The sequence below is a fragment of the Ostrinia furnacalis genome, unplaced genomic scaffold (assembly GCF_004193835.3).
Source record: "Ostrinia furnacalis isolate ACB-3 unplaced genomic scaffold, ASM419383v2 OfSCF3952, whole genome shotgun sequence".
NCBI lineage: Eukaryota > Metazoa > Arthropoda > Insecta > Lepidoptera > Crambidae > Ostrinia > Ostrinia furnacalis.
The window spans coordinates 2,366-24,466 of record NW_021134191.1 but is presented as its reverse complement, the minus strand read 5'-3'; the positions used below and the strand labels follow the sequence as shown (position 1 = coordinate 24,466).

At 36.5% G+C, this 22,101-nt stretch overlaps 1 protein-coding gene across 1 annotated transcript; it reads right to left on the bottom strand.

Moving 5' to 3' along the window:
- Positions 1 to 3,373: 3,373 nt before the first annotated feature.
- LOC114358453 (uncharacterized) lies at positions 3,374 to 19,532 on the bottom strand (the record flags this gene model as incomplete). The annotated part of the gene is made up of 5 exons (XM_028312424.1): positions 3,374 to 4,094; positions 7,557 to 7,722; positions 9,753 to 9,951; positions 17,676 to 17,790; positions 19,387 to 19,532. Coding segments are annotated over 5 exons (740 nt in total), but the record flags the coding sequence as incomplete, so codon positions are not given.
- Between the last annotated feature and the right edge of the window lie 2,569 nt (positions 19,533 to 22,101).

Genomic DNA, 22,101 nt, shown 5'->3' with positions numbered 1-22,101 from the left:
TCTTAAGAGCATAGTTCGAGTTTCACGTCAAAGTTTTCGCCAATCTGTTCCATAAGTCTTCAGTGCACCCTCCTATTCATTATAAGACTTCCGGTACACACGTGCCGCTCCGAGAGTAAGAGACATCGTTCCTAATGGGTGTCTCTAATTAGCAACCGGTAATCCTAGTTCGTGTGCACGGTATCTGATAACCTGGTGTCTGGTGTATTGTTACCAATGCTCATTGCCCTGTCCGCTGTGCCTTGTGCCCTGTAGCTATCTGGATGTCCCCTAGTAGAAACCCTAAACTGAAAAGTTTAACCAATTCAGCCAAAAGCGTGAAATTAACATTCGCACTAATTGNACTAATTACACCGTCATGTTTCTTAATTGTAGCTTTCAACTGTTTTGAAATTAACCCGTGTAAATTTGGTTTTCGTATTTATTTATTTGGCACATAATTTAATATTAAAGCAGCTGCCAACATCAAAGCGTAATTAATTTGAACATAACATTTCTAAGCTGAGAAATTTTTAGGTTTATATTGTCCTTAATGAAGCAATAATTCGGTTTTGTTTTGAGTGTGGGAGCTTTTTTTCAGCTCTGAAAGCTTTCCAGAGTCGATTCAATGTATGAACTTACCTAAGTATATTGAGAAAATGTGTCTATAGGTAAAATAACCGCCTCTGTGGTCTAGTGGTTAGACCACCTGCTTCAGACGCAGAGGTCCCGGGTTCGATTCCCAGTGGGGGCAGATTTTTCTGTTCGGTTTGGTTGGTGGTAGGGCTTGTTCTAAGTCCGCCTGGCTAGCTACCACCATCTTACCTAAGTCTGTCGCCATAACAACAATGTTAACAGCATTGTTGTGTTCCGGCAGTTAGAGGTAAGATAGCCAGTTCCTCCGTGGTTGAGGATTCCGGGTGAAGCTCGCTTCCACCTTCGGCCTGATCGTCACTTACCATCAGGTGAGATACAGGCCAAGAGCTTCCTCGTTGTGGATTAAAAAAAAAAAATTTACTCGTACTTTTTTTTATTTTGGTTTGGTTCTCGTTAATGACTATGTGTAAACAGGAAAGGGATGTTAGAAGCTTTTAAGCTGTTGTTAATGCATTTTCTGTGTGTAAAAATATACTCGGCCTGATTCTATTAAGCCCACAGGATCATAACCCGTGACAAGAATAGTCGGAGCGCTCGTTTATACGAAAGCTTCTAATGAAATGCATATCCCATATGTTACCGTTCGCGCTTGCTTAATATTGTTATGGCTTAACTTAATGAAATACTTGACATGTTTATGGGGAGCGATAAAAATGACAGTCAAATTAATATAGTGTTATAAGGCTTATTAATAATATACACACTTAGATTTATCACTTGGTTCGCAGTTTTTGTAGTTTACAAGAGACATGTATTCCTATTTTCCTACACAGTATTTTTGTCTGTGCGTAATATGTACTTGTATGTTTCGTTACAAATCAAACAAAATTATGCGTTAAATTATGTCATTTTCACATTAAATTCCTACTTATCTACGTATTAAATTGTCCCAAACGTGAGATATGACGCCTGAAGGGAAATTTTACAAAACTTTCACCGTGCGACGAGTAACTTAGTCTGATTTAACTCCCGATTATACAGTGTGTTACATAAACTCGGATTTTAGTATTCACGGGAGAACGCCCGACTTTTTATTTTATTTACTTGAGAATCAGTTTCTTTTTTGTAATTTTTGGTGAACGGTATTATCTATTTCTTGGTCCTTTAATTTTACAAGTGTCTATTAAACGTCTAAACGAAATTTCACCAGGAATAGTTCGAAATTGTCATACTATGATATTATTATGTATGATTGTGTCATACTCTTACCTACCCAAATCCCAAGCAGTTCCCTACGTCCTGTGTAGGAAAGATAAGACAATAATTACGGCTGAGGCTTACGCGTCACTTGCCACTCAATCTCGTCAACGCACTGCTATGCCACACTCGTCATACTAACACAAATTGTAAAACATAACCCTCCTTCTGGCATAGTCGGGTAATTAACGCATGAATTGAATATGATTATTACTACTTTACAATAAACTGTAATTATTTAAAGGGAATAACATCTTTGTATCACACTGAGAGTAATAAGCCCGCATGAAATTCAGTTTGTCATAGATTGTTATAAATTATGACCTAAGTATACTCGAAAGTTATTCTGATCTGTAAACAATAACTGTAAAGTTTCGTCAAAATGCGTTCATAGTTTTTGCGTGAAAGCATAACAAACGTACATCCTCATAACTTTCGCATTAGTACGTACGTAATTAGTAGGGTTCCGCTACCCTTCTAGGTTTTAGGCTTTTCAATATTACATCGTAGAGTCGTGACTGGATTTAATACTCATACTAACATACACATTGTTTTAGTGTGTGTTGTACCTATCTGGTACAAGGAAAATGCTTAAAAGAAAACCTTTCTTCTGGACATCACGCATTGGCTTAGCTATGTTTTGTTCTAGTTTAGTTACATGTAGGTGAGGTTACGTGAGATGTAGGTGTAGATCGTGCCATCCACGAAGACGCGCCCCACCATTCTTCCGCTAATGTTTGAGTGCTATCTAAATTATCCACCCCGCGCTTCCCTCGATCAAGATTGGTGGGGCGTGTCTTCGAGGATGGCACGATCTATACAAGGTTTTTTATTTTAAGTTGGCAAATACCATTACCTACTAGATGTCATTTTACAGGAAAGGTTCTTAATCCCTTCTTTTGTCTCTGGTAAATTGGAGGGCCGTGTTCCTGTAGAGAACAAATGACCTAATGATAATGTAATCTAACAAGATAGCACACCTGAATAGGATTGAGGGTATTAATCGAATCTGTGGGTCTACCCTCCTATACGGTTTGTACATCTTTTGTGTGTGCTTTTCATTTGCTGAGAGCTTTCTCTCGGTAGGTAATTAGGAGGTGGCGGTGCCTTTGTTAAAACCGCCACACAACGTTTTTTTTATATATTTCACCAGAGTGTGCGAAGGGTAGAGTTAATACAGTGTATGCGACTCATGCTGCGTATGTAATCAGCCTTCATGGTATAAATAAATTGTCTTTTATTAACTCAATTTAGGGATTCTGAATAATAAATAATAAGATTACGGTTAATGTATAATGGTATCAGAAAAAAATATAAAATATGTTTCTATAAATATATTAACACAAAAACAGTAGATATATTTACACAAGTCTGCAAAAATAGGTATATTTTATGCGCCATAAATGTAGAGCTAAAATTACGTGTCCTTTAACTTAGCCTTAGTATAAAATTATACAATTGAATAACACTGATAGTAATTATAACATAACAGTTAGAAATTTATAATTTACATAATATATTTCAATAGTTACAATATTTACAAATTAGCTAAATATTTTTACCTATTTTCATACAGATAATATTATTACACTATAAAAATAAGGAACTATACAATCACATTGAGATCTCAAAAATATGTACTAAGTTGTCGAGGAAGATAAAGAACCTCTATGAAACGAACCCATTTTTTAACAATATGTAAAACAATATTAGCTTTGAGTAAACCTTAGTTATATTTTGGAGTTAAGTAGGTAATAGTAACTCGAGTATGCCTCGAATCTTTCGCTTCGACACACGACGAGCTCTTCTTTAAGATTGAAAGTAAATACAAGGAAGTGTAACAAAAACTAAACAAAGTGTAGAAGTAACTTATTATTTACATTAATTAATTACTTACAATTCGTTAAGCTACGTTATATTTCGTTTAAATCGTAGATATTAGTATATTTTTGCTGATGTGACTCAGAACATATCAAGAGTGAACCACGAATTGTAATACACTTCAAAAGTTATTTTATTAATTAATTTGCTTGTCACACATTTATTCAAAAGGTTTATCATCAAATTGACCAGTTCCACTTCGGGGTTCCACAGAAATGTTGCAGGGTTGCCTAACTTCTTGCCACTGTTTAAGCCGCCTCACCGCATCAGGTAACTGGGTCAGCCGGGGGTTCCTTGTCCTTACTGAGGGGGCTGCCTGAGGGGTCGGTGTTGCCGTCTCCACTATTGCCGCTGGTGATCGCCACTGAGGTGAGGGGCACCTGTGGAAGACAAGGACGTCATTTCACCCGTATAAAAGACACATCGATCACTGTGAATTTCGTTGTAACTGAATTAATCTGGGATCTGGAAAAATTGTGTTGGAGAATTTTTCCCCGAAGTCCGCCAGTGGAGGACAAGTTTTTGTAAATGTAATTATAACCTGCCATAACGACCAATCCAATAAATAGAACACCATTTTAGATAGCTTTTAAATACATAAATAGAAAAATGTTAGTTGAAGTAGGTAAATGGCTGGCTTTTCTAAAGTATATTACAAACTAGCGTAAATTGTATTTCAGTAGCCAGTGCTAAATTAGTTTACCAACTACCATACTGCAAATGAACGATGTTCTTTTACGAGTATGTAAAGTCCTCAAAAGCGAAAATAAATGTGTGCTAATCCCGTGCTTCTTTGAGACGCAGTGGCATGGATTATCCTCCCAAAGGGTTCGTACAGATGGCGCTCTTTTAGCAAAGACTAAAGGCTTATTACACACGTATGTACTACAACTGCAAGACGTGGGCAGGTGCTAATTTGTATTAAAATTAATAATTAAATTCACAAGGACCACATTTTGTCGTCACTTTCAACCGCGTGTGTGATAGATAACCACCACACCGCAGTCACTTCGCAACAATGCTATCACCATGAACATGACACCATAGCGACAATGCAACCACATTCACATTTGTAGGTACAGTCAGTACCCAAAGTGGCCAAAAAGTTGACAACACAATCTTATTTCAATTGCAACAAAGACGTTTGCGATCTTTTGAACTTTTTGGCTACTCCAAGTACGAAATCGCAAGAAGCCGTAGCGACATTATTCACACGTAACCACCAAAGATTGATCACTTTTTGTCGCGATGGTGTTGTGTGTAGCTGTGGTACGTAACTACGTGTGAACCAAGCCTAGCAGTCAGCCATTTTTCCGTTCTCTCCCGTTGCAGACCGAATGACAGCTAATTTCCACTCACAGTCGTGGAATAAGGGGATTGCCCAGTTTTAATTACATTCTACAAACGCCCTTTACGTTGTTTCCTATCAATACGCCTGTCTGCGAATCTTTGATATTAATTAATAGACAGACGTCAAATTCAGAACTAATTAACGGATAACAATAATTGTATTACTTAATATACGATGCCAATCAACTCAATAACGAGCACAAAATCTATAGGATTTAATCGATAACTAACAACTTTTTCATGTCGGTGCACCTAAAATCTAAAAGTGGTTCTATAACCTTATACCTATAACAAAAGCCAATAAGCTTACTTATCTTTAACTTTTTAAATTTCTAAAAATTAACACCTAATTTCCATCTTTGGAACCAATATTAAAAAAATGAGCATTGAATTTCGCAAGAACTTCTAAAACAAACAAATAAACCTACATTGATTGATATAACAAACAACTTACATATCAGAACCTTTCAACGCAAAACGTTTTGTTTTTGAAGATACCTTAATACATTATTGATAGGACGAGAATAATCAGAGGATCTTTCAGAGAATCTTTCAGAAATAGAAATGAGATGTCATAATACGAGCTTATCTGGGGCAAGGTGAAGAGGATAGACGTTCTGAATATTTTAATATGAAACGTACATACAGGTTGTTGAATGGAGTAGTTGGTATTTAAATTCAGACCACTTACTCTTGAAATAAATATTGTAATTATTTGTATTTAGTGTATTAATGTGATATATGAAAATACAGCCTGAGTTCTAAACTACAGTAGTAAATGTAGACCTAATAAACGTTAGTTTGGTAGGTATATCAACAAATTAATCAATGTAAATAGTTCCTACATTGTAGAGTCGCAGGATATCAATCTTCCACGAAATGCGACCCTTGCTTAATATATTTAGCACCTTATTTAGGTAATATACTCGTATACAGTCAATATACACTGTAGCTGTATTGAAGCGCTACGCCAAGACACAATCTGCATTTCTAAAGGTGTCACGCACGGTCCATAGAAATGAGGGAACTCTACCTACATACCTTTAATAGCTACAAAAATGTAATAAAGGGAAACGAACGTGAATACCGGTATTCGAGATCCTTATTGAATTGAAGGAATGGAGATATTCTGACTTTTTCACAGAAACAGGTTTAGCAATTGAAACATTTGACACGTACCAATCAATTGACGCACCGCCTTTTCAAGCTCCTCCGTAATAAAGTATGACGTCACTTTTCGTCAATTCATTTGTTTTTATCAAATATCTTACTCAAAGCAACTATTAATGTACAGTTATGCTCAATAAGTACTGATTAGCTTTCAGGGCTGACGGAATATTATTTTTGGAAGTCGTCGCAAAATGGTGTTGACTAGCCAATTGAGTCAAAGCTATAGAAGCTTTTCTTTATCGTTAACTAGATCCAGGTAGACTGTAACTAAAAGCTGGTTTATTTTAAGTAATATACAGGCCACAAAACGAACGTTGTGCGAATGTTCGTTACGTAAGCAGATTCATCCGCACATCTAACAGTTATTTAGGGAGTGAATCCGAACAAAAGGTAGATTAGATAGGTCTAGATTTACGGCCGCAATAACCTATTCCATGGGTACGTTAATGTGCTTGCGTCACAAACGCTCAGACCAAATGGGATCTTTTGATTAGGTTGGTAGAGCTTAAATAGTGCCAAATCTTTACAATCATTATTTTATTTAACACTTTCCTGAATCTACTTGTGGCACTGTATTTAATCATAATTACAGAGCGACAAATTTTTTTTCCAATATTACACTACATTTACAAAATCCTCGCTCCGCTTAACCGTTTTCACTGAAGATACGCTGAATGAAATGAATTGGTGCTTGACAAACACAAGCGCAGCTTAACACATCTTTGCAGCAAAAAAAGCCTAAGTGTAGCGTTGAGAGGAACAGGTGACCCTAATCATCTATTACTAGGATCGACTGTTACATTCTTCAACTTACCATAGACACCGCAGTACATATCTGTGTCAGACGGCCTCGGAGGCGGCGTCGAACCGCAGGTCTAGTTGCAGCATGAAGACAGCTGCTGCAAGCGTGGCCTAAGTAAAATTATGAAGAAATGACTAAGCATAGTCAATCAAGAACTTACCATAGACACAGCGGTGCATATCTGCGCATCAGACGGCCTCGGAGGCGGCGATAGAGCGGCGTCGAACCGCAGGTCCAGCTATAGCATGAAGACAGCTGCTGCCAGCCCGACATAAGTATAGAAATGAAGAAACGACTAGGCACAGTCAGTCAAGAACATACCATAGACACAGCAGTGCATATCTGTGCATCAGATGGCCTCGGAGGCGGCGATAGAGCGGCGTCGAAGCATAGGTCTAGCTGCAGCATGAAGACAGCTGCTGCCAAATTGGCTTAAGTGATAAAGAGATGACTAGGGCACCGTCGGCCTCTGAGTAAAATTATGAAGAGATGGCTAGGGCACAGTCGGTGAAGAACTTACCATAGACACAGCGGTGCATATCTGCGCATCAGACGGCCTCGGAGGCGGCGATAGAGCGGCGTCGAACCGCAAGTCCAGCTGCAGCATGAACACAGCTGCTGCTAAAGTGGCCACCGACACCGTCAGCTGAGCCGCGGCTACGCCTATACACGTTGTGCTGCCGCAGCTGGAACAAAACAATATTTAAAATCACCAGAAATGAAAGCAGACAAGAAAGAATAAACAAACAGTATAACATCGAAAGGCATGATAATAATGAGAGAGAGTTTAGATAATGTTGGTTAGCATAGACTTGAAAGTCTACTTTTTATTACACTTTTATAAATCTATGTTCATTATAATTTTGAAGAGTTATAAGGAGACACTTGAAACTTAAAATTAAGATAATATTTTATAAGCAAGACAAAAATGCTGTGTAAATTTAGATGCCCCTTTTTGCAACGATTAAAATTTTCATAAGTAAAGGTAAGGTCAGCAGGGGAGACGGAGACAGCTAAAAATGGCAAACACCGCAAACAAATTATGAGCCCGTTGTAAATTACATCCTGCCGTACAAATGTAAGGCTCCTGGACCGTAATATTTCTTATTCGGATGAAAACACGTTTCTTACCCATTACGTCAGTTTGTTAGTAGAGTTAAGCCGATCTTAGATTATACATTTGGGTAAGATTGGTAATCTAATTCTGGACCCTTTTTCTCCCCAAATCCTGGCTAATCCATTTTATAGGAAGATGCCCAAGTAGTTCTGTGGAACTATTAATTCATTTATCTGTTAAGTATAAATGCTGCTGAAGTAAATGTATCTATCTGGCTATATGTACCTAACGGCCTTACGCTTAAACCACTGAACAGTTTTAATTACTTTTAGTTTATAGATGAGACCTAATAACCCGGACTTAGGTACGTTAATTTTTTCCCAAAAATCATATAGAGACTAATAAGAAACTATAACTACTATTGAAAATAATTTTCTGTTTTGTTTACCTGTCATAATATGGCGCTTAAAGAAAGACATTGCGGGGAGAATCTTGTTAGCATAATCATAATTTAAAAAAAAAGTCGTCGTCGTTAATTGCGGGTAGTATAGCAGTCGAAGAATCTATTTAAAATATTTAATCTAAAAAAAAGAGAGCCATCGAGATTCCCCTTCAAATGAAAACTGAAATTGAACACTCCACTCGCTGCTCCGTGATTGCCACGGAAATTTGTGGCATGCGCTTTGGAGTGGCGTGCCAGTCAGCCGGCTAATCAACGGCAGAGAGCAGAGATTCCACATCGAATATTCTGACACATTCGAATTTAGAATCCCTTTTAAGTGTATGAGTTAGATTTTGGTGGTGTGGTTTAAACTACCGTAAGAACCTTAAAGGCTATCAAAGTGACGAAAAAGCGTCAAAGTTCTTAAAATGGAATCGATTTAATTTTCTTAAGAGTATAATTTCATAATCATGGAATTTTCCTCGATTCTCTATTTTCATGTTTAAGAAGTCTCTAACCTCTTTATAGCTAAGGAGATATAATATCTTATTAAAACAGAATTTGATAGCCCAGCGGACTTTAAGGGACAAACGACAGACCATTATCGCCACGCGAAATGCTAATCATTTATAAGAACTGAGCATAACCATTAACTTTGAGATAGCCTTGGTAAACAATATTAAGGCTGGGTTTCACCATCTTACTTTGACAGTAACATAGATCGTAATTTCTGCTAAAGTATCGGTAAAACAAAAATTGAGTTGCACCAATTGACAAAATGTAAGATGACATCATAACTTTAGCAGTAACAGTAACAGCTCTAGCAGCTCGAGCTCGATTATGGATGGTATGTGAATCTGTAACCGTTATAGTCAGCGTTACTGTTACTGCCTTTGACACAAACTTTTACTTTAACCGCTATCATGATGCAACTCAGCCTAAGAGTTTGTACCGAAACGTTATGCAACCATTGAGGGCAATATGAGACCAGCAAGCAAAGCTTCTAATTGAAATTAGGTTTTTAAGGTCCCGTTAGCCTCTCGTACTACGCTAGATACGATAGATACGTAGACGCTAAATATGCTTGGAGCATTGGAGTCGAGCGGCGGCGGGACGAACCCGCGTTCCCCGAATCACGAGTCAGCCAGTCCGACCCCTTTACCGTTCGGCTATCGTGGCTTGAATAAGAAAGAATAGAATCAATAATTTTAACTCACCCAATATTCATTAAGGATCTGATGCAAAACACCAGCATAGCCACATGCGCAGCCAGGGCCGCCGTCCATAGCGTGGTCAGGGGCACCGCGGCGCACGGCGAGGGCCCCAGGGCCCTCCAGGGGGCGCCCCACCGCCGGCTCGACCGCGCCCGCGCCGACGCCCAGCCGCCAAACCCTCGGCTGTAGTACACCGACGTTGCTATAGTAATTATCGCTAATTGATTATTTTGGATCGCGAAGATAACGAGATAGCGCTGAAGCTCGTATTAAATTTGGCACACAATAGCCCTTTTCATTGGTATTTTAATAATTTTACTTCATCATCATCATCATACAGGGTGGCCAAAACAGTGAGGTCTAAAAGAAAAATTTAGATTCCTTACATCAAGGTGTACCTAAATCACCCCCATGTATGTAATACGGTTGTGCTTAGTTTAGGAGATAGAGTTAATTTTGTGATATTTTAAAATTTTGTGACCTAGTAGGCTTTAAACATTTTTATCTTTTTTTTGGGGTGACTTTTCTCAGATTTCTTTTTTTCGACAGATTTGTTATTAATTGCAGATGTTTGAAAAAAATAATCACCTTCCTATCTTTGATTCAAGGTACAAAAGTTTTGCTAGAAACATTAAAATTATGCTTTTATCAGAACACTATCAAATTTTCAACTTAAAAGTTTACGTAAAATAAGAACTTCCATAGGTCCAAAACCATTTTAAAAACTGCGCCGTTTCCTGAACATTCATAATAATACAAAAAAACATGTACTTAATGGGCCACTATTTCCTGTAATCGGTCCACTAAAGTGGTAAGTCGGAGATTCTGTTACATGTTTTTGACTTTCTTAGAGTGAATTAATATTGGGAATCCTCTAAGTTTACATTACGTAGAACAGATTTAGAGCAGTAACTGGATAGAACATGTTTTTATTCGCAACAAGGAAGGTCTTGCCCTTCATCACACCTGGTGGAAACTGATGATTAGGCTGAAGGTGGAAGGGAACTTCAACTACACCCAATATTAATTCACTCTAAGAAAGTCAAAAACATGTAACAGAATCTCCGACTTACCACTTTAGTGGACCGATTACAGGAAATAGTGGCCCATTAAGTACATGTTTTTTTGTATTATTATGAATGTTCAGGAAACGGCGCAGTTTTTAAAATGGTTTTGGACCTATGGAAGTTCTTATTTTACTTAAACTTTTAAGTTGAAAATTTGATAGTGTTCTGATAAAAGCATAATTTTAATGTTTCTAGCAAAAATTTTGTACCTTGAATCAAAGATAGGAAGGTGATTATTTTTTTCAAACATCTGCAATTAATAACAAATCTGTCGAAAAAAAGAAATCTGAGAAAAGTCACCCCAAAAAAAAGATAAAAATGTTTAAAGCCTACTTGGTCACAAAATTTTAAAATATCACAAAATTAACTCTATCTCCTAAACTAAGCATAATCGTATTACATACATGGGGGTGATTTAGGTACACCTTGATGTAAGGAATCTAAATTTTTCTTTTAGACCTCACTGTTTTGGCCACCCTGTATACATAGGCCTCCCCCAATGCTTTCCATGTTGCCCGGTTGGTAGCGGCCAGCGTCAGTTATTTTTATTTACGTGTCTATATTTTAACTCGAGTTCGTTCGTTCGTTTCAGCCAAATGGCGTCAACTGATGGGCAAAGGCCTCCTCGAAGGATTTCCATAAAGACCGATTCTGCAATGCATCCATGTATTTGAGATTTTTCAATAAAATGACAAATTATTGAAACGTAAATTGTAGTACATAATATCCTATCATGAAAAATCTCGAGCAGAAATCATAATTACCTAAGAATCTTTTACAAAAGCATCTTAAATAAACTTTCAAACAAACCGAAAAAAGTAAAATTAGATAAGTTGTTCGTTTTATTCATTCTACTTCGAAAGAATAAAGTTCAAACATAACGCTCTATTAGAGACCCTAGAACTTTGGTAAAGAACAAACGAATTGTCAAAAAAGTCATAAGCGAATCGTACTAACAGCAACAAAAAGACGTAGTCTTTCACGTTACGAGCGTTTGACCTACATCATTGATGTTTTCCCACTTCTTACAAGGGAAACGCATTCTATATAAGCGGGTCAAGCGACGCCTTCAGATACAATCTGGTTTATTCTGGAGAACTTTGTTATTCAAATCCATCTTCTTCTTATCCTGGAAAATAATGTGTACCTAGCGATCCGTCTTGGTTACAATTTACCTGTCTGAAATAAACATGAACATAGAATATAGTGTACGTGTTGTAGCACATAAATAAAGTGAACCAACAAGGGTTAAAAGAGTACATATTCCCACATTTCAAATGATGAAAAAGTTACATAAACTTCAGTGTGATTTATAATGGAGGCAGCAATTCCGCCGCGTAACAACACTTCGTGAATGTGTAACATGGGCCGCGTTTGAAAGCTTCATTGTTGAATAACTTATTGGTATAGCATGAAAAGGCTCGTCAAATTCAAAAGGAAGAATTGAACTTATACAGAAACCTTTGTATGAGTAATGAAATAAAACTTCTGATTCCATTAAGATAACTCTAACATTTTTAGATGAACACAAACGTCATGTTTTACATTTATAAAATTTCAATAATTAGTAAGTAATTAGTTATTGATAATTTAATATACACTGGTCATCACAAAAATCGACCCTCCCGCGACAAGCACTTTCAAACGTATGCATCCCCACTTCCCACCAATATTACTATACTATATTACCATTTAAAAGCCTAGTTCTAAACTTCATTTCATCAAAGGAAAGGTTTTTACTCCAAAAATGTGTCTGTAGAAGAATCCAGAGTCACTTCTTAAAAAAATAGGTAGTTACGCTTGAGCCAACTTTTATGGCTATAAAACTGTTAATTAATTAATTAATCGCTATCCATCTGTTAAAGAGGACACGCGAGATCATTATTTGGTTTTATAACCATAAACATTGGTCTAATTGATCCCAGAGGTGAACCCAAAGTGAGGTCTTTTTTCAAGTTTTTCAAGTCACATTTATTGTATACGTTAATCGTTTATTAGGAAATTAAATGTGATTTTCTTTAAGGATTATTTTTGGGCTTTCAAATAACACCAATATTGTTGGGGCACCAAGATTGTGTCAGTAGAAACGAGTTTTCCTGTAAAACGTAGGTGGGCCGATTTTTGTGATGACCAGTGTATGTTCATGGCAAAATATCTCCAAAATTAGAATTAACCTGCTTAAATTAATTACGTAAGACATTATGGAATCTATGTTGTATTCTAAAATTACAGTGCACGTAACAATTTCTGAACCATCCTACACGAACATGCTAGTGTAAACCTAGCTACAATATTTTCAGGCGTAGCATGTTAAACTCGTGGTGTCGGCTTTCGAGAGAAATTCCAGTGATATTTTCGGGTTACACGTCAGTGCATGCAGATTTTATCCAAAGAGAAGTGGGTTTCTAGGATTATCCGCAAAAAGTATTAATTTTTCTGTTAATGGAATTTGGGTTTGCTTTTAGCATTGCTTCCTTTTGTTCGTTCCATTTACATTGTGATTCCAGGATAATGCTCGTGTTTGCGCATAACAAAGAATACTGATGTCTTCATTATATCATCTGTAAAGCTTCTTCTTCAGTCTACCGTCTTAATCATGTTTTCAAGCCATTAAGTGGATATATCACCTCAAGTTTTAATCCAGGTAATTTAGAGCGAAAACTTGGCGAGGGTGATATTACACTTCTGTACTGACATATTTTATTAAATTTTAGAGGCATTCAGGAATTTCGCCTCAGAATTTATGAATTTTTGGTTAAAGTGCCCACTATGTTAAACTATTCACATTCCAAAGAGAAGAATTTGGAAACTTTTTCGATAGGACCAACACTGGTTGCCTAAAAATAAAACCCTTAGTTTCTAGTTCAGCAGTGATGAGGGGTCGTTCATGAATCAAACGTAAGCCCGAAAGTTCTGCTTACCCAAGAAGTTTCTAAGTGTGGAATAGATATTGATATTTTTTGGCAAGAACTAAAAGTTACCTACCTGTTAAATAATCTGAACACAAGCAAATGTCGCGCAAAAACCCTTTCTTCTTAAGAAAGAAATGATTGAGTACGTAATATTGAGTATCACTACATTATAGTCGTACAACTACTATACTTAGTAAGTACGCGGAAAGTGTAAAGTATAATACGTCGGCGATCAATTACCTACGCGTGAATAGACATCTCATCTAAATATTCTCTTAATATGAAAATGAGCTCGCGCATTTGTTAAGGTGCCCTTACATTTCAGTATTGAATGTATAGAATAATATTGAAGACGAGGTCTTCTATACAATATCATGAAAAGAAAGAAAACCTTAACGTTGGAGTGAAATACGTTTATGATTACATATTTTTACTAGGTAAGTAACTTGATAGTTTGATATAATCATTAATGATTATTGTTTTTTATACTTTTGATAAAACATTTTACTTTTGCTGCGTTGTGAAAAAACCTACATATTTAATCGTCAACTGAAACTTTGACTGGCTGTCTAAATTAATTAACGTCTTGACATAAAATAGCAATAATCAAACTTTTTCTTCCTAATTGGTGTATGGAACAGAGAAGCTCCTTGTTTTAGTTTCAGCTTGTGCAAATTTAAAAAAAAAACAGTACCTACCTATTACTCGTATAAATAAATCAATAATCTATTTGTAACTATCCATCTTCAAAGATCGTTCAAACTATGCAGATCACTACTATCTCAAACGCTAGTGTAATTTTATGTTTATGCTTGCATACGGATGATAAAATGATAGTACAAGATAGACCAGTGGGTTCACTGATGTCCTAGATTTTTCTGTGCCTATTTTTTATTAATTATTCTGTGACTTTTGAAATTGAATGCTACTTATTCTATGAAGCCAGGAAACAGTTTAGTCTGGCATGTCCCTTCAGATACCTTTCGTATAGGCACATATCTCGCTATTCAAAACATTTTCATGTTAATAATTTTTCTACGCTTACCTAACGTTTTAGTGACAGTGTAGTGTGTAGTGTGTAAGCTATCCCTGAATTGGGCTTACTGTATTCTATTTTGTATATGCGTATTTACTGCGATATTTTCATATAATAACGACGCCGGATCTACTAGTATATTGCAGAGTAACGTTATAACGAACGCAACGAAGCATCGTTTGTGAATACGGGCGTTAGTTATTTGTATAGCGATTCCCGTAAGTGCTGGATTTCACGTAGTCTTTGAGTTGACTAGAAATCCCTAGTTACATTCTCAGAAGGTTCCCACCGAATACTCCTTGATTCTGTGGGTGATTTGGTGGTTTACTTTGGAAAATTTCCGTGAATGATAATAATATAATGTATTTTGTAGTAATATTAATTACTAGCATTTGCTTCCGGCTTCCCCTGCGTGTATCGCTGTAATACACCAACCACCACAAGTCAATGTTATTTTAACACGTGTCTTTATTATTTTAAAAGTTTTCATTGCAATTCCAGGGATACCTTTGTAAAATACTGCACACGTTTCATTATAACTGAGGTTTATACGAGCTGGGAATCAAATACGACCTTTCTGGATTAGGACTGACGTGTTCCCTTGAGACTGCAGACAGAAACACTGTTGTAGCCTTGCAACTAGAAATAGAGAAAATACTTTTTAAAATTAAAACAAGGCACATAAAATATCCGCAATGAACGGTCCTGCGCTGCCCGCATCTAGGTTCTTCCCGCAACCTTTACCAGGTCGTCGGTCCACTTAGTACGAGGACTCCCCACGCTACGTCTTCCAGCCCGGAGGAGGAGGGGGAGGCCTTAGTCCAGCAGTGGACGTCATTTGGCTGAAATGAACGAACGAACGAAGGGCACATAATTTTACAAGCTTACACGAATTTAAATTTTTATTTATGTAGCGCAATCAAATATGTCATCATCAACCAGTCGCCAGTTCACTATCAAAGTAAAAATATTATGTCCAAAGCAGAATCAAGGTACATGCTTCCTCATATCAAATAGATGATAGACAATACCGCTTCCCGATCCTATGGTAAGTGTATCTAAATCTCGCTACTGTATTTGCTAATGGTATCCATTCTTGTCTGTCTGTCTACAGACACAGAGAGACAGAGTCCTTCTTTTAATAAAAGTTACACCCTAGTTGAACTCTGGTTTAAATGTCATTTAGTGTGGAAATGTCATTTTAATCCAAGGTTCATCCTATTGTAACTTTTTATTAATAAAGGGGTCACAGGATATAGGATCACAAATTAAATTCATAAAAGGATGGACAACTTGGATTATTAAAATATAACCAGAAACATTCCACCAGCTCGCACTAAGCGTTTCGATGACTCTTTTATAATGCGAACAGCTAGGGACTGGAATTCGTTGCCTGCTGCTGTCTTTCCCGAAAACTATAATCCGGGCCTCTTCAAGGCGAGAGTGAATAAGCACTTACAGGGCAGATATGTACCATCCTAGACTGCATCCCACTTAACATCAGGTGCGATTGTGGTCAAATACCTGCCTTGTTATGCATAAAAAAAAAAAAAAAATCCAAGGCCGGGTTGCACCATCTTACTTTAACGTCAAAAATCTGTCCAACTCCATACAAAAAGCACCTTTTATCGTTATAGTTACGGTCATAGTACAGTGGTGCAACTCAGTTTTAATATCTATTTCACAACCAAATCCACAACATTAGTTGTCAAAGTCCATATTCGAGGCAAATACCCAGGGAACATGATATTATTCTAATTATTTCTATGCGGAGTTGGAAATTGCAATTTGTACAGGGTTACCATCTGTCTCGATTTGTCCGATTATGTGAAAGCTTTTGGCTTCTTATCCTGACGTTTTTTAGCCTTTGACATCTCCACTACAAACTCATTCATGTTTAAACAGAGTCATTAGATCGTTTTGCCTGATACCACTCACTATTGTACACTGTTCGTTTGTTTCAGCGAAAAAAGACGTCCACAGCTGGACAAAGGCCTCTCCCAAAGATTTGGACCGGTCGTCATTATGGTCTGTATTATTATGTAAATGTAACTTTTTTGAAACAAATAAATATATTCTATTCTTTTCTATTTACAAAAATCAACAAAAATAGACGCTACTTTAATGCAAAAGTAATCTCAACTCTTTCAAAATGTCAAACTCTTCTCTAAATGTTAACCCTGAATTCTTGGTTAGCATTATACCAAATTGGGCTCAGATGATTTATAATGGTAGCATTTAAAATTTCACTTTGCCTGGTCGTGACAGACGGCAGTGTCAACATTGGCTTGATTAAACGGGATTAAACCGCAATCGCTTTGTGAGGGCAGAGTTTCGCTCCGGCTAACTTTGTTGATCCGTGCTGCATTAGTTTATTTTGTGCAATATATCAGAATATTAATGCTATACGGAGTTGAACTCACTAATTGGGTGGGTTCCACTTTGATAAATATTTCAGTGCATGATTGCATGATTATAACAACTAACAATTAATTAAATTCGTACTTCGGGCACGTATGGCAGTTCACTGTGATTCAGGCAGCGCAAACGTTTATTCACAACGGCATAATATCAGTCATAGGACGTCCACTGAACTTAAAAGCCAAAGTAAATAAATAATAATTTTGTATGTTGTACTACAGTGACGATGGTGTTAGGTTGGGGTGAGACCTGTGCTGTGTCCTAAATATAAGTAAGTAACGTACGCGTACTCCCACATGACAACCGCCCTTATTCACAAACATTATGAGGACTCACAGTGCGAGTCGACGTACAGGGTGACACACCAATCACAGAGCTCTATTGAACGCTGTGCGTTCGATTTGCTGCTTCACTTAAGCAAGTATCTTATGTGGATACGGGCGTAAGTATGCGTTTTATGCTTAACTATTGGGTCTTTCGTCATACAAACCTGCAGCCAGCACAGTAACGGCGCCGGCCGGGACTCCTAGCCCCAGCATCGGTTTCTGCCGTTCTTCCAGCCAGCCCACAGCGCCCACCACCAGCCCGCCGATACCACAGACTATCTGTCACAAAACACCAAGTTTCATCACTTAGGCCCGATTGGACCAAACTTTTATCCGAGAATAACTCCTGGTATAACTGGCACATAGACAGTTTCAGTACGGGAAATATGTCAAAACTGACGATTTATTCTGAGATTAATATTTACTCTTGTTTGGTCGAATCCAGGGTGGTGAGTTAAACATCATTCTTGATTTAGAATAATATCATTTTGCAATAACACTATTTATTTATTTATTATCCATATATAAAAATTGTCCCATCCAAACAGATTCTTAAGTAAAATACAGAAATAATTGTAACATAAAGTTTTCGTAAACTCTTTACTCTAAGTAAAATATAAATCTATAACTTTGTAAGACATTATCAGTTTTAGTCAAATTAGTCTAGCATTGATAACAACTTTACTGAGTGTTATTAAAGCTTAAGCAAACTTTGAAGTAAAGTTTCAATTTGAAGTCGTTAGCATACAATAAAATTAAGATTTGTAGCTTGATATAATAGTTAGTTACTTTGCCCGAGTTTGAATTTGAAATACTAAGTAATAACCCAAATAGGTAGGTAGTTTAATATTTTCAATTAATATAAAAGTAAAAGCGTTGCGTTATTAAATAATTGAAAGGAACTAGAACTAAGAAGCTTAAAAAATCGATGTCTTCAAAATAAAAAGCAGACGCACTAATCTCTCACTGTACATTTTAATTAATTTCTGTTTCATAAAAAAGGTTTCAGTCACCACTAATGTATAGGAAAGTTATCCAAAATCTAAGCAACCGTTTTTTGTCGGTAGACCGCTGCCACTGGGGGTTAATCCCAGGCAAACTGGATTAAAATGTAATCGCTAGTCAGCTTGGTTGATTGGTTATATTGATTAATTTCTGCTCAGCCCTCGCTTAAGCAGATTAGGGAATTTTTATTTCATGAAGTAAATGTAATTTTGATCGGTTCGAAAATTTCCACGTAGTGGTTGTTGGTATGCCATAAATTAAAGTAGTTGTTTATAAGCTTTTGTGTACTTTTACTTATCCGGGGATTTAGAAAACAATCTCCAATATGATCGTAACAAAAGGTAGAGATCGTTTAATATTGTTTATCTCTACAATTGTGCTAGATATAACATTAATTAATTGTCCACTTCCAGCATAAGAAATAGTACAGCACTGAATCGCTACATTGCTAGCACACAAGCAAAAATTGAATTTTAGGTTGGCAGTACTTTTCTTTCATATTAGACTGAAAACAGTTCTACTCTTATATCAGTCGAGTACTACTACGTCGCGGTTCATATTCAAACTACATGTTTAAGGCTGGGTTGCACCATCTTACTTTAACGTTGACAAACGTCAAAAATTTGTCAAACTCCATGCAAAAAACACCGGTTATCGTCATAATTACGGTCAAAGTTAGGTGGTGCAACTCAGCCAAAGTAATGTAGTTGTAGTACTTAATAAGTGATGTACGTCCCTTTACATGTCCCAATTACAGCTTGCCTTGATATACTCATGTTGGCAAAGCTCTCTCATCACTAGCAGTCGACCTTGTGTTATTGTTACCTATGTCTATATATTTTATCTGTTTTAGTTATATAATTCTTTTACCTGTAGCACTCTAACTCTAAGAGCTATAGCGAAGGGGTATATCTGCAGGCCGCTTGCGAAGGCTTCTGCATCGTCGCCTTTGGACGCGCCGCTGACTGCGCTGCACACCGACTGCTTGCGGGACCACATCGTCCTTGCGTGGAGAACTGTAGCAAATATTAGGCTGTTAAAGTAGAACTACACTGGACCGCAAAGAAAAAGGGTCAAAAGTATCTTTAGCTTTATAAAATAAAGACTAAATTAATTAAAGCTTTTTATTTTTATGTAAAATTAGCTTTCCGCCCGCGGCATCGCTTGGGGTTTTTCCGAAAATCATTCGAATTTTTCTCGCCGTAGAAACCATCTTTAGACATGACGAAAATTAAAAAAAAAGAATTGGTAAAATTGGTCCAGGCGTGGTTGAGTTATGCGCTTACCAACACATTTTGCGATTCATTTTTATATTATTAGATAGAGAAATAAAAAATCGTAGTTTTATCACGTATGCTTTGTTTCACAAAGCTAGGTCAGGTACTTTTGAAGACATGGAAGATTAGAACCGACCCTTTTCCTTTGTACTTACAGTGTATTAGTACTTATAGTGATGCACTCATCACTATAAGTACTGAAAGTCCTCATTCTCTGACAGGTAAGAATTCTCTTATAAGAGAGATGTAATGCGTACGCGCTTATAAATATCACGGACTCAGTGTCCAAGCATTTAATGCATTTTAGCAGTATCTAGCTGCCTAACTATTTCATCGTGGGTATCAGTGGTTTCAATATTTGTAAACACTGTGGCATTATAAAAAATATGTTGTCATGAAAAGCGTTATTTTATCGACAATAGACCTATTCTTTTAATCTGATGTTCTCTAAATTGTATACCTACTTTCTATGTTACACGGCGGCAAAATTAAATTATTATATTGGCTCCATACCTATCAAGATGAGCGATGATCTAAACAGTTTTGCGGGGTTCGGCTTCTAGATTCGTATCTCGAGATTCGTTGATTGATCACGTTTCCATTTGAGACTTGATTTCGTAGCCAAGTAATAAATGGGTCAGGTAGGTATCCCGATAATGTGTGAGTTCGGTGTAAGCCCTAAATAGTGTGTACGAAATTGATACTCAATATAATTAAGCGTGAATGAAGTACGAGAATCATATGTGTCTGAAATTGACAAACTAACGTCTCCAAACAAAATCAAATACATAACTTACAAAAGCATTGCATGCCGTGGCAGCCTTTAATTAAGACAACACTTAGTTCTAAGCACTTTTAGTTATAGTAATTCCATGTATGCGTGTTTGTCTTGTTGGTTGTCCTAATAAATAAAATAAAATAAAAAAACATCACGTGTTAGAATGCGTACATTAGTTACTTACACGATAGTAAATGTAGGACAAATATAGATTTACAACCATTTGTTGCTTTATCAAACCATCGTAAAAACTGATTTGAATGTAGATATTAAGTGAAAATTTATGGCGTTCATTTTGGCAGCTTACAATCAATCTCTGTCGAAAGCTTGATAAAAGCTATGAATCAGGCGGCCCATAAGTCTGTAAGTAAGTACCCATTTAAAATATTAGCAAAATATTTTGTAATATTTATGAGTGCCTACTTACTGATTGACGTAAACGTAAAAGTACTGGTAGAAATAAAAGTTATTAAAAGTCATCAGTCAGTAAAAATATAATATGATTATTAATTATAATTTTGAGTAGTAATTTCACACAGGTAAACAAACTTTTCTATCGATTTTAGGGTTTACAAAACAAATACCATTTTTATCGAATGCATTTTGTTAATCTCACAATCTTCCTTGTAATGCTTTGATATCTTATCTATAAAAAGCTTTTATCGTTTTAATTTATGTGCAAACGGGTAATATGCGCTAACATCTCTACATATGAAAATGTTAAATGAAAGTCAAAATATGTAGAGTAAAATGATTTAGACATTAATAGTAACATACAAAAAACTTTAGTTTACTTGTATTTTTTAATATTGATGGAACTGAATACTTATACAATTTATGCAAAAGTAACACTGTCTGACAGATTTATAAAAACATGTAGCCTTTTCCTGTAGATAACTTTTTACTTTATGTTCAAAGTCCATTCGGAAAATTCGATGTTTCGGAAAATCGTCATTAAAAGGACAATGAAAATAAATATAATAATAGTAACAATGAATCGTAAAAAGAAATGAACAATAAAACCTTCGGCTTTCTTTTCTGGGAAAAAATACTAATGGCATCTAATTCGGGACATTGTTCACTATGTTTTGTTAATGTCCCCATTATGTATACTATGTGCCTAGAGTTGCTCTAATCTCGGGATAGGTACACAAGGATCCCAAAGGACACCTCTCTATTCAGTGGCAAATCCAATACACGTGTGAGGGCCGTTATTGTAATCTACACTATACCTATATGTATTTGGTTCACTACACTCTAAATATAAACTAGTAATAAAGAACCAGTTAAACAACTTATTGTGTGGGAATTATGGGCCAAAGTTCTTAAACTATCCACAGGTAAAAGCGCTGAGTTGCACCACCTAACTTTATCGAAAACCGGTGCTTTTTGCTCGGAGTTTGACAGATTTTTGACGTTTGTCAAAGTTAAAATAAGATTGTGTAACCCAGCCTAAGGGTAAAAGGCAAGCTGTTTGGTAAAATATTATTGTTGTTATTCACTTTTATTCATGTTCTAGCTGTGCCCGCG